This window comes from Podarcis pityusensis, assembly GCF_964106645.2.
Source record: "Podarcis pityusensis genome assembly, chromosome: 8".
Lineage (NCBI taxonomy): Eukaryota > Metazoa > Chordata > Lepidosauria > Squamata > Lacertidae > Podarcis > Podarcis pityusensis.
The window spans coordinates 78,588,894-78,600,948 of record NC_138033.1 but is presented as its reverse complement, the minus strand read 5'-3'; the positions used below and the strand labels follow the sequence as shown (position 1 = coordinate 78,600,948).

General features: G+C 47.1%; 1 protein-coding gene across 1 annotated transcript; it reads right to left on the bottom strand.

The window, feature by feature from the left end:
• Positions 1-1,333: 1,333 nt before the first annotated feature.
• MRTO4 (MRT4 homolog, ribosome maturation factor) lies at positions 1,334-11,128 on the bottom strand. The gene is made up of 8 exons (XM_081018018.1): positions 10,906-11,128; positions 8,347-8,405; positions 7,916-8,019; positions 6,179-6,260; positions 5,988-6,055; positions 4,555-4,706; positions 2,827-2,903; positions 1,334-1,596 (listed from the first exon to the last, which is right to left on the bottom strand). The coding sequence occupies exons 1-8, from the start codon at positions 10,931-10,933 to the stop codon at positions 1,435-1,437; spliced, it is 732 nt and encodes a 243-aa protein (XP_080874144.1). The 5' UTR covers positions 10,934-11,128; the 3' UTR covers positions 1,334-1,434.
• Between the last annotated feature and the right edge of the window lie 927 nt (positions 11,129-12,055).

The following is a 12,055-nucleotide window of genomic DNA, read 5'->3' as shown; positions in this document are numbered from 1 at the left end:
ACTGTAAAATAAACGCTCTACCCCTGAGCTGAGGCCCTTTCCTATAAAGAAACTGGTGGTGGTTCTGTCAGAATAATTTCTTAACCGGCAATGTTTTGCAAAGGTTTGGTGGGCTGCGTAGCATTCCCACAGTAGGCCAAGCCCCTCCCACCAGTGCTTTATCTCATCCTTCAGCCAAATCTATATAATGCTGCCCAGGGGTGAGGTAGTAGCTGCTCTCTTTATCATTTGAAGTTCTGAGCCTGAGCAGAGACAGCGACAATATTTTGGAACACATGGAACTACGTGGGGAAGGGGGAGAGCAGTGGAGGTTGGAGAAAGATGTAGGGTTTTTTAAGTGCAACTCATCCTGGCAAAGCTGCTGACCTCATTTTAGGATTGCCTGCACTCCCTTGCAGTGGGTCTAGGAGTGGGTGGTGCCACTGAGCCTCTTGTGCTTGCTGTGATCAGGTTGGCGGTTCGAATCCCCACAACGGGCTAAGCTCCCATTGCTCTGTCCCAGCTCCTGCCAACCTAGCAGTTCGAAAGCACACCAGTGCAAGCAGATAAATAGGTGCCACTGCGGCGGGAAGGTAAATGACATTTCCGTGCGCTCTAGTTTCCGTCATGGTGTTTCTGTAGCGCCAGAAGCGGTTTAGTCCTGCTGGCCAAATGACCCAGAAAAACTGGCTCCCTTGGCCTGAAGCAAGATGAGCGCCACAACCCCATAGTCGCCTTTGACTGGACTTAACTGTCCAGGGGTCCTTTACCGTTCACCTTTGCAGTGGGTCTCCAGAGTTTCAGACAGGAGATATTTCCAACCCTGGAATCAGCAGAGATTGAACCCCAGAACCTGCTGCATGTAAAAGCAGGTAGTAATAATAATAACAATAATAATTTATTATTTATACCCCGCACATCTGGCTGGGTTTCCCCAGCCACTCTGGGTGGCTTCCAACAGAATATTAAAATACAATAATCTATTAAACATTAAAAGCTTCCATGGTATTCTACCATGGAGCTAAAGTCCTTCCCCTCCCAAGTAAAAGCATGAGTCTAGTCCTCATGGATGTGAATAAGCTTCTGTGTGTTACGTAAAAAGCTGCCATATATCAGCTCAAGGCTATTGAGTCCATCTAGCTCAATACGGTTGGCACTTAGTAGCTGCAACAGCAGCAGCTCTCAAGGTTTTCTGGCTGGGAGTCTTTTCCCAGCCCCACCTGGCAATTCCTTCGGGGACTGAACACCTGGGCCTTCTACATGCCAAGCAGCTGCTCTGCTAAGCTATGGGCACAGCTTGGATTTATCCAAATTGGGGTTTTTAAAATGGTGTGTAAAGGAAACAGACCAAAACTTTAAAAGTTCTTCATGCAGGTTTATATCTATATATAAAAATACGATAAATAAAGTCCTTAGATGAGCAGTTTAGTCCTATAGGAACAGTCTTGCTCCTGCCTAGTTGTCATCCTCATCACAGTTATCCTTTTCCTTCTCTTCCTCCATCCCTTCTGTGACGTCCTCTGCCTCTTCGGCCAGCTGCTCAAAGTCTCCTGTCTCAGCATTCCACACGCTCCTGATCGTCACCTTGAACTCTGCCATCGTGTACCCAAAGAGTTTCTGAAACAAAAGAGAAAAGTGATTGCCACGCCCAATGTCCTCAGCCACAGCTGCTTATGCCAAGAAACAAAACACACAAAACTGCCCTCTCTCTGTACCTAAATCTGTATCTTATTTGCCTAGCACAAGAGCTACATTTCTGTAGTTGAGGAGTGAGGGTGGGCTTCTTCTCTGGGCAGTTTCCCAGGTGTCCACTTCTGGGACTCTACCCAAACAATGAGGTCTAGCAACTTGAAACAAGTATGATGTGGTTCTGAACTGAGCCAGTCTTCCTCTCCATGAGAAAAGGACAGAAGAGGGAGGAGACTAGACAGCGGAAGTAAAGGTAAAGGGACCCCTGACCATTAGGTCCAGTTGTGGCAGACTCTGGGGTTGCGGCGCTCATCTCGCTTTATTGGCTGAGGGAGCCGGCGTACAGCTTCCGGGTCATGTGTCCGGCATGACTAAGCCGTTTCTGGCGAACCAGAGCAGCGCATGGAAACGCCGTTTACCTTCCCACCAGAGTGGTACCTATTTATCTACTTGCACTTTGACGTGCTTTCAAACTGCTAGGTTGGCAGGAGCAGGGACCGAGCAACGGGAGCTCACCCCGTCGCGGGGATTCGAACCATCGACCTTCTGATCGGCAAGTCCTGGGCTCTGTGGTTTAACCCACAGCGCCACCCGCGTCCCAGACAGTGGAAGAGGTAGCAGTATTTATTATATTTACAGCCCAACTTTTTCTGCACGGGGCTCAGGGGGGCATACATGGTTCTCCCTCTGCCCTTGTGTAATCTCCACAACAACCTTGTGAGGTAGGGTTAGGCTGAGAGAAGACAGTGATTGGCCCAAGGTCACCTCCATTATGCTTCACGGCCAAATGAGGAATCGAACCCTGATCTCCCCAGTTCCTAGGTCCAACGCTCTAACCCAGTGTTTCTCAAACCTGGGTCCCTGGCTGTTGTTGGACTACAACTCCCATCATCCCCAACTAGCAAGACCAGTGGTCAGGGATGATGAGAATTGTAGTCCAACTGCAGACGTTTGAGGAAACACTGCTCTAACCACTACACCGTGCTGTCTCTTGCAGTAAAGCACCAAAGTCCACGGGGATGAGATTCATTGACTTCAAGCTTCAACGCGTCGACCTGTAAGGAAGACGCCTTGCACAGTCAGACTCCCACACCTCATCCCGGCCTAGGAAATCCCTCGGTTGAGGGATCCACCCTGCATTCTTTGCCATTTGCTCACCAGGATACGTGCTTGTTCAGGGGTCAGGATGCTCCCCTCTTTGCAGACCTCGTAATCCGAGATTAAGGTCACCACTCCTGCAAACAAGAGAGGACGATTAAGAGGGGAAGTGGCCGGAGTGAATTGTCTTATAGAAGTCAGGTGGTCCATAACCTGGCCATGCTGGCTGGAGCTCAGGAAGCACTGCTGGTACAAATCAGGGTTCCAGAAATGGGTGGAAGGCTGGCAGAGGATGTGGGGGGAAAGGATTTTTTTTTTTGCTTCCTTGCAGAGGTGTTCAGAGCTTTCGGCAGCCGCATAGCTGTCAACCTTCCCTTTTTTGGTGGAAAATACCCTTATTCCAGCGCTGTTTCCCGCTGCTATCCCGGATTGTTAGGTATCCCGTAGACTGTCCCCGGGACAGATGAGGCTGCTGATCCCTTATTTTTGAGGCTCCCCGGGACAGGTGAGGCTGCTGATCCCTTATTTTCACGGCTGCTGATCCCTTATTTTCAAATCTGAAAGTTGACAGCTATGCAACTGACAAAGTTCCTATCAGCACAAGCTATCTGGGAAGAGGCCACCTTCCTCCCAGCTTGAAAGACAGGAGGAAGGCATGAGTGTCTGCTGAAGAGGGGGCAGAATTGACCCTCTGCATATGATCAGGAGACCCCCACACACCAGGACTTTCGGTTGGATCTATGACGAACCAATATATCGTCTGCTAGCAGAGATAGCTCTGCGGTGAAGAGAGGAAGTTAGAAGATAAATCTGACCACCTAACTCCCTTGTGGGCAGGGGGGGTCGAAGGGCACAGCCTCAGATGTCCTGAAGAAGACATTCATCACTGTACTGGGGGAAAGACATCTCTTTGGGGAGGTGATAAGCTTCTAGAGCAGGGTTTCCCAAACCTGGGTCCCAAACTGTTATTGGACTACAACTCCCACCATCCCTAGCTTCCAGGACCAGTGATCAGGGATGATGGGAATTGTAGCCCCAAAACAGTTGGAGACCCAAGTTTGGGAAACCCTGTTCTAGAGCAAGAGAATATTATTGGCTCGGGCACTGAATAACTGCTCTTAAAATAGATTTTAAAGTTCGCACCTTTCATCTTAATTATTATTATTAGGACTGCAAAGGAAGAAATAAATTGGACTCTCTATTTGTCAATGAAACAACACAGAAGGAAAAGGCTGTGGGCAGTTAAAAGCAGTAACAGGTAACAGGCCTTTTTAAAGAAGCTTCAATTTATTGCCTAGAAAGATTAAAAAAAAACAGACGGGAGCTCGGAATTGCTTATAATTTACTTTCTTACGTTGTTGTGTAAATCCTCATTTCCCTGTGCTGAGCTGATGGAAAACGAACGTGGGAATTTTTCACTGTCATGATGCAGGGAAGTGAGGACAGCCAAATAAATCATGCTAACGTGAAAGGAGACTCACATACATAGTGTTTTTCTCTTGGGTCCACGTCAATGCACGGCTAAGCTATTTCCAATAGTGTGCGCATAAGAATGTAAAAAGAGCTTGCTGGATCAGAGTAGCGCCCCATCCAGTCTAGGCTCTGATTCTCACAGTGGCCAACCAGGAGCCCATTAGGGGAAACCAGCAAGCAGGATTCGAACACATGTGCACCCTCTGTTCCTCCATGAATGTGTCTCATCCTCTTTTAAAGCCATCCAAGTTGGTGGCCATCACTGCCTCCTGTGGAAAGGAGTTCCACAGGTTAACTCCGGGACACATCGCCCACCTTTTTTCAGCGCCGTCGGGAGTCCCAGCTGCCGCAGCTGTGGCTCCATGGAGTGGGGAAACTGTTCTAAGGGCCCCATATCCAGATTGACGGTGAAGGTTGCTTTGTTCCCAGCTCGGGCGAAGTCGTTCTCTTTAAACTGAGAGAACCACCTGGGGAAGGGAAGGAAGCGACAAATCTATTAAGCTTAGCTGTTTGCAAAACCTTGGAATCTGGATTTAATATTTATATGCTGCTTTTCTAAGGAAAGAACACTCAAAGTGGCTTACAATACAAAAACAACAACAACCGGCAAACAAAATGGAAAACATAAGAGCCAGTGTGGTGTAGTGGTTAAGAGCGGTAGATTCGTAATCTGGGGAACTGGGTTCGCGTCTCCGCTCCTCCACATGCAGCTGCTGGGTGACCTTGGGCCAGTCACACTTCTCTGAAGTCTCTCAGCCCCACTCACCTCACAGAGTGTTTGTTGTGGGGGAGGAAGGGAAAGGAGAATGTTAGCCGCTTTGAGACTCCTTCGGGTACTGATAAAGCGGGATATCAAATCCAAACTCTTCTTCAATTACATACAGTCATACCTCATGTTGCGTCCGCTTCAGGTTGCAGACTGCCGAAACCCGAAGTATCAGAACGGGTTACTTCCGGGTTTCGGCATTCACGCATGCGCAGAAGTGCCGAATTGCAACCCGCGCGTGCGCAGACAGGGTTGCGAAAGTGCATTCCGCACGGATCACGTTCACAACCCGAGCGTCCACTGTATTCCATATTACAGTATCAAGAATTATGACATATTCCAGCTTCCTGTTGGCCCGCCCAGCAGAGGACCTTAAGGTCCATGAATAACCATAGTTTAGAGGTCCCGGGCCCTAAGAAAGCCAGACTATCCTCCACCAGGGCCAGGGCCTTTTCAGTGATGGCTCCGACCTGGTGGAATGTTCTGTCCCATGAGACTAGGGCCCTTCAGGATTTACCTCCTTCCGTCTGGCCTGTAAGACAGAGCTATTCCGCCTGGCCTTTAATTTGAATTCAGCCTCATCTTTTATTTCCCTTCTCTTCCCTCGCCCTCCCCTTTTATGAAGATTACCCGCTCTGAGACCCCACAGCTAATTCTCCCCTGGCCTCCTCGCTGGCCCAAGTAGGACAAATTCAGCCAGCTAGCCCTGGTGATTATAGATGGATTTCCCCTAAATTGATTTCTGAACTTTGAATTTTATTGTTATTCATGTTTTTATACTGTATTTTATGCTGCTTTTACAATTAAGTGTTTTAAATTTGTTGTTAGCTGCCCTGAGCCCGGTTTTTGAACCGGGAAGGGTGGGGTATAAATAAAAAATTATTCTATCTATCTTATCTATCTATCCTGAGTCTTCCAATGTTCACAAGCAAGATGTTATCCCCTAACGTTATAGTGACAGAAGCGACTCGGAAAGGCTTACTCTGCAACTTCCTCTTTGGTGCGATTGGTGAAGAGAAGCCCAACCTCTCCCCGCAGATGCTTACTGACCTGAAAAACGAAAGGAGAATGGAGATAATAGGGAAATATTCACTGCGTGCCCCTAATTCATCACACGCAGAATCTAAGTTGCAGAAGTCATTGGTGAAACTGTTTACACGCCAGACACCCCACCTGGTGTAAATTATCTTTGTATTCGTCGGCTGGGCTCCGTCCTAAGGCCACCATCATCACTTTGTTTTTCCCGAAGAATATCCTGCAAAAAGGAAATCAATCGGTCAAATCTACTGCAGGAGGAGACCCCAATATCAAACATTTCAAACCAACATGCTCTTACTCAACGAACACTTAGCTAACTCGTTTTGGGAGTATATTTAAGTCAGCAATGCAGACAATAATCCATGGATTAAGTAGATTTAAGGAGCAGATCACTGTGGGATGTGGGAGTCTCTTCTGCAAGTGCCAATGATCTCAATAGCCTGCTCTGAGTAACTCGGGGCCTTTACTGTGGCTGCCCTTGTTCTGCAAAACAGCATCCTGGTCAAGATATAGTTGGCACTCTCTAGCAGGAATTTCCAGAAATGATTGAATACATTTTTGTTGCGACAAGCTTTCCAAGCTGGATGACTGGATGTCTCTACCATGGGGAATGCATTCTGTATTGCATTACCATATTTTTCGCTCTATAGGATGCACTTTTTGTTGGGATACTGCCAGGGAGACAAAGTCCATCATGGCCCCAAGCCGTCTGCCGGACGATCCATCGATCTCCCGTAGGCACGCAGTATCAGCAATTAGCGACATGAGTTTCTAGAAAATACCGTGCCACATTCCAGAGCTCATGCACACTCTTTATCAGCAGATAATGCACAGCAAAAGTCGCACCCAGGAGAGCATTATTTACAAGTTTTATTCTGCGTTGATCAGAACAAAGAAAGACATGACTGCCTGCGTCAGTGTCTCCAGACACAGAGACGTTTTCACAGGAAATACGCAGACTCTGTGACTCACAAAAGCCTGCTCCCTTTTAAGGTGGAACGGAAATATCCTAACACTTTTTCCCCTCCAAAAATTAAGGGGAAATGTGTGTGCGTCCTATGGAGCGAATGCAGGCTCCTTGGCTTCAGCGATAGCAACGCGAAGCCTCCGAAACACAGAGGGAGCGCTCCCTCCACGCTCCAGAGGCTTCGTGTTGCCTTCGCTGAAGCCTGGAGAGAGAGGGGTCGGTGCACACCGACCCCTCTTGCTCTCCAGGCTTCAGGGATAGCCGCCTCAAGCCTCCGGAGTGCAGCGCGGGGTCCCGCTGTGCTTCAGAGGCTTCGAGTTCCTTTTGCTGAAGCCGGGAGAGCAAGACTCTCCTGGCTTCAGCCGAGAGGGAGAGCTGCGCAGTGCCCCTTCAGCCAAGTGGGAGGAGAAATGGAAGAGGCTCCTGCCACTTCGCTGAAGGGGCGCTGAGCAGAGAGGGGGAGAATTTTTTCCCTTGTTCTCCCCCTCTAAAACAAGGAGCGTCCTATGGTCGGGTGTGTCTTATAGAGCGAAAAATACGGTACTTTTGCTTTAAATGTCTCACTAGTGTTGTGGTTAAACTGCTTTTATTCTACATTGTTGATGGTTGTGTAGAAAGTGACTAAGAAATGGATTATGGTAACAATAACAATGATAATAATAACAACAACAATCCCCCCCCCACCTCAGAATCATGTCCTTTCCAGGATACTCCATTCCTCCACTATGACAGTTCCCCCACTCTTTTAAACAATTATCTTATGGCTGCTGAGCATGCACAGTCCTCCATTGTTCAGGGGGAGGTTTTCCCTGAAAGGTGTTTTTTCTTTCTTTCTAAGTCAATCCAAACAGTTTTGCAAGCAGGTCAGAGAAAGAGTCACGGGCAAACCGACTTCTTCTTTTTACCTGCTGTGCTTCCAGGCATTCCGAATATCCTTCAGTTTGTTGTTTCTCATGTTGGCGATGGAAAAAATAAAGAGATACTTGTAGGTGTCCACACATTTCCGCAGCTGGAGGTGAAGAAGTTTAGAAGTCAGAATGTAAGAAGAATATATTCTCTAAACAGAAACAGCCTTCAAGATTCAGAATGAAGGAAGTGACCTTTAACATTTCTGTTTTTGGGGTGAGGTGGTTATGTTATCATTATATTGCTTCTGCCATTTTATATTATGGCCTCATTTTACTTTTTGTGGTTTCTGTTCTAAGACAGGGAGAAAAATAAAAATTCCTTCAAGACTCTGCATTTACGTGACTCTAAATTGCGACATAATCCCAAGCCCTTTCTCCAAAGCAATTTTTCACACAGGATCAGAGTCATAGTTTGCAATGTTGCTTACCTCTTCTATTAAGCTCTGTTTAACTTCTAATCCTTTTTTGGCTGTTTTCGTCAAGGAGACTGGAAGGAAGAAGAAAGAGATTCAGTTCCATATGGTACACCAGCTGGGCAGCCACAGGGAGAGCCTAGTTAAGGCAGTTTCCGGGGCAAACCTGGAGTTTGTGCAAACCTGATGTTTCGCTCAGTGTTATATTTGACTTATTGCTTTACCCTGCAGCAATTGTCGCAGTTATGGTCAGGCTATTATTATCATCGTCATCATCATCATTATATATTTATTTATACATTGTGTTCTTCCCTGACAGGGACTTAAGGCGGATTGCAGATAGAAATAAGATCAGCTAAAAACATAGGGGGGTGGGAAACAATAATTAAAGAACAATGAAGCATTAACAGAATTAAAACTATATATAATACGAACACACACTTTTTGGGTATCGAATGGCAGGACAGAATTTCAAACAAAGATGTGCTCTCCCAAACCCCCATCCCTAGCATGTTCGCATTCCTGTCTCAGCAACATCCACGCTTGCTTGGCCATGTCCACAGAATGGAAGATGGCAGGATACTTTGGGGAGCCAGCTTCCAGCACCAGACCCATTGGCAGGCCAACTCTGCATCACAAAGGTGTCTGCAAACATGACACGAGGCTGGCAACATCAACTCCGCTGTGTGGGAATCCTTTGCAAAGGACCCGCAGTGCCTGAAGACAGGCACTCAGGCTGTGCATCCATAGCAGTGACCACGGGAGGAATGACTGCTGGGAGGAGCGCAGAGAGACGAAATGCCTGGTGCATCTGCAGCAGCACAAGCAGGTGCCTTCATCTACCCCACCTGAAACAAAATACGATTCTCCTGTATCAATCTCTACAGCCACAGCAGGCGCTGTAACTCTCCAGTGGCTCCACCCCCAAAAGCACACTCCTCCACTATCTCCTAAGATAGATGGATCCAAACAACAACACTATAGATCCGTGGTTCCCAAAGTGGGGCACATGCCCCACAGGGGGGCAATTCAAGAATGAGCTACTAACAGTTAATGGCCTTTTAGGCTTCCTCCGCAGCTCCCTTGGCCAATAAAGTGAGATGAGCGCCACAACCCCAGTGTCGGTCACGACTGGACCTAATGGTTAGGGGTCCCTTTACCTTTACCACTTGAATAGGAGCTCACTTTTTGAATACAAATGTACCTAGCGTTAAGAACTTAATTCGTTCCGGAGGTCCATTCTTAACCTGAAAACGTTCTTAACCTGAGACACCACTTTAGCTAATGGGGCCTCCCACTGCCACCGTCGCGCAATTTCTGTTCTCATCCTGAAGCAAAGTTCTTAACCCGAGGTACTATTTCTGGGTTAGCGGAGTCTGTAACCTGAAGCGTCTGTAACCCGAGGAACCGCTGTAATAAGAATTACATGTCATGGGGGGGGGGGGTAATCAGGATTTCAGAGATGCTTAGGTGGGGCCTGGCCAAAAAAGGTTTGGAACCACTGCTACAGACAGAACTGTAGAGTTGGAAGGGACCACAACGGTCATCTAGTCCAACCCCTTGCAATGCAGGAATCTTTTGCCCAACATGGGACTCGAACCCACGACCCTGAGACTAAGTTGTCTCATGCTCTACCGACTGAGCTATCCCCTCAGTCTAATCCTAGCCTATTAAAACCATAAAGTCACAACAAAAGCAACACGGCACCAGCCCCCTCATTAAAACAATAAGGGACAATATCACGGCAATACAGTATAGGTATAGCTTCTGTTGTAAACAAAAATTGCCCTTTTCCCTTATGGGGTATCCAAGAGCCCCTACAGAGTCCTTACGTAGGTTCCCTATTGATAGGAGAGAATAACAGAGGCCAACCAGAGAATATTGAGAAGCAAAGCAGCTAGTAAGCTTGATCTTTATTGATCTGTTGCAACAGGGTGCTCCCCTCACCCGCAGGAGAGAGGAGGAAACCCAGAACAATGGCGCAAAAGGCCTTATAAAGACTTTTGAAATTCCCACCCTGTAGATCAAGACCACCCCCAGAAACATCATACATACATCACAGAAGGGGTGTAACCTAAGACCACCCCCCAGATACCTGTTTAGACCGCCTTTTCTGTGATGTAGGTGTGATGTATCTGAGGGGTGGTCTTAGGTTACACCCCTTCTGTGATGCATGTCTGATGTTTCTGGGGGTGGTCTTGATCTACAGGATGGGAATTTCAAAAGTCTTTATAAGGCCTTGCACATTATTTTTCTGGGTCCTCCTCCTTTCCTGCGTGTGAGGGGAGCACCCTGTTGCAACAGATCAATAAAGATCAAGCTTACTAGCTGCTTTGCTTCTCAATAGTCTCTGGTTGGCCTCTGTTATTCTCTCCTACCAATAGAGTCCTATGTAAGGACTCTATATGGGCTCTTGGATACCCCATAAGGGAAAAGGGCAATTTTTGTTTACAACACCATCCAGCCACAGCTTCCAAACATAAAGCTCTGGAAACTAGGCATACATAGGTGTGTGTGTGGGAAATACATAGGTGCGTAGGGAAACCCTCCTTGAGGACCTGCAGCATCACTCACCCTTCTTGTCCCGCTTGGACTTGGGCATCTTGTCCAACACGTGGGTTCTGCGCCTTCTTCCTGCTGCTGCTCGGCGCGGGGGCTGATGGGAAGGACGTAGGCGACCAAAAAGACGCCCGACTCGCCAATAGGAACCCTTCCCTCTCAGGTCTCCGCAACCGCCGTCGAAGACGACCTTCTCGGCTAATTAAACTGAGCTATAAGACGGGCTGAACGAGGCGCATCAGGTTTTTTGTAATCAGGCGATTTGAGTAGACAGTCCCGAGAGGGGTCCTCGCGCTGTCTCGGGTGGCTTCTCGTCATAGGCAGGACCCCGGGGCTGCTTCCGTTCAGGGCCTGACGGTCTCTGTCACATAGAGTTTGAAAGGAAGGTGCGCCCTGGAGGTTCAACTTCTGGGTTGACTTTGGACAACCATCTCCACCAGCTTTCCACGCAGAAAGTTCCAGGTTAAATCCTCAGCGGAGCCTTCGGGTCGCTCTGATAATAATCTATGTTGCTGCTAATTAATAATGTTTTTAAACATTTCTATCCCACATCGGACCTAAATCAGCAGGAACTATTTTTTCTCCATTTCTTTATACTTTTCCAGTTCATACATTTCACTTATTTTATACATTTAACTAATTTTACCATCATTTTGACATTTCAAAACTTCCTTCCCCCTCTTTCTGCGGTTCTTTAAATTTGTTTTTAATATCTTCTGCCTATCCAAATTAACCCAATTTACTTATTTATTCATCTTCTTTAAATATATACTCTTACAAAACTGCAGATTATTACAACAACCCTGCCAATGTTTTTATCTGTTTATAATTTACCTGTAAATATTCAATAAACCATTTAAGTACATTCTTTTGTAAAAAAAAAAAAATGCTATCTTGATTTCTTATTGAGCAGGAACTATTCCCACATCCTTTGTAGTTCGCTTTTGCTTCTGGGTGGCAGATACAGGTGTGGTTAAAAGAATAATAATTACAATGTTTATATATTTATCACATTCTCCGCCCTCTGCGTGCGAAGGGAGGGGGGAAAGTCTCAAGGGGCTTCGAAACTGCTGCCTCCAGATCACTGGGGGGTCACTCTAACTCTTCTCATTACATATCTCTATGGAGGCAGAAGGCCTAGGAGCTGCTCTCTATGGTCCCGGAA

Excerpts from the sequence above, each read along its gene's own strand:
- MRTO4 (XM_081018018.1), bottom strand. The coding sequence starts at position 10,933 with ATGCCCAAGTCCAAGCGGGACAAGAAGG. Across the intron at positions 8,020-8,346 it reads AACAGAGCTTAATAGAAGAG|CTGCGGAAATGTGTGGACAC; the intron begins GTAAGCAACATT and ends CTTCACCTCCAG. Across the intron at positions 4,707-5,987 it reads ACCAAAGAGGAAGTTGCAGA|GTGGTTCTCTCAGTTTAAAG; the intron begins GTAAGCCTTTCC and ends TCCCTTCCCCAG.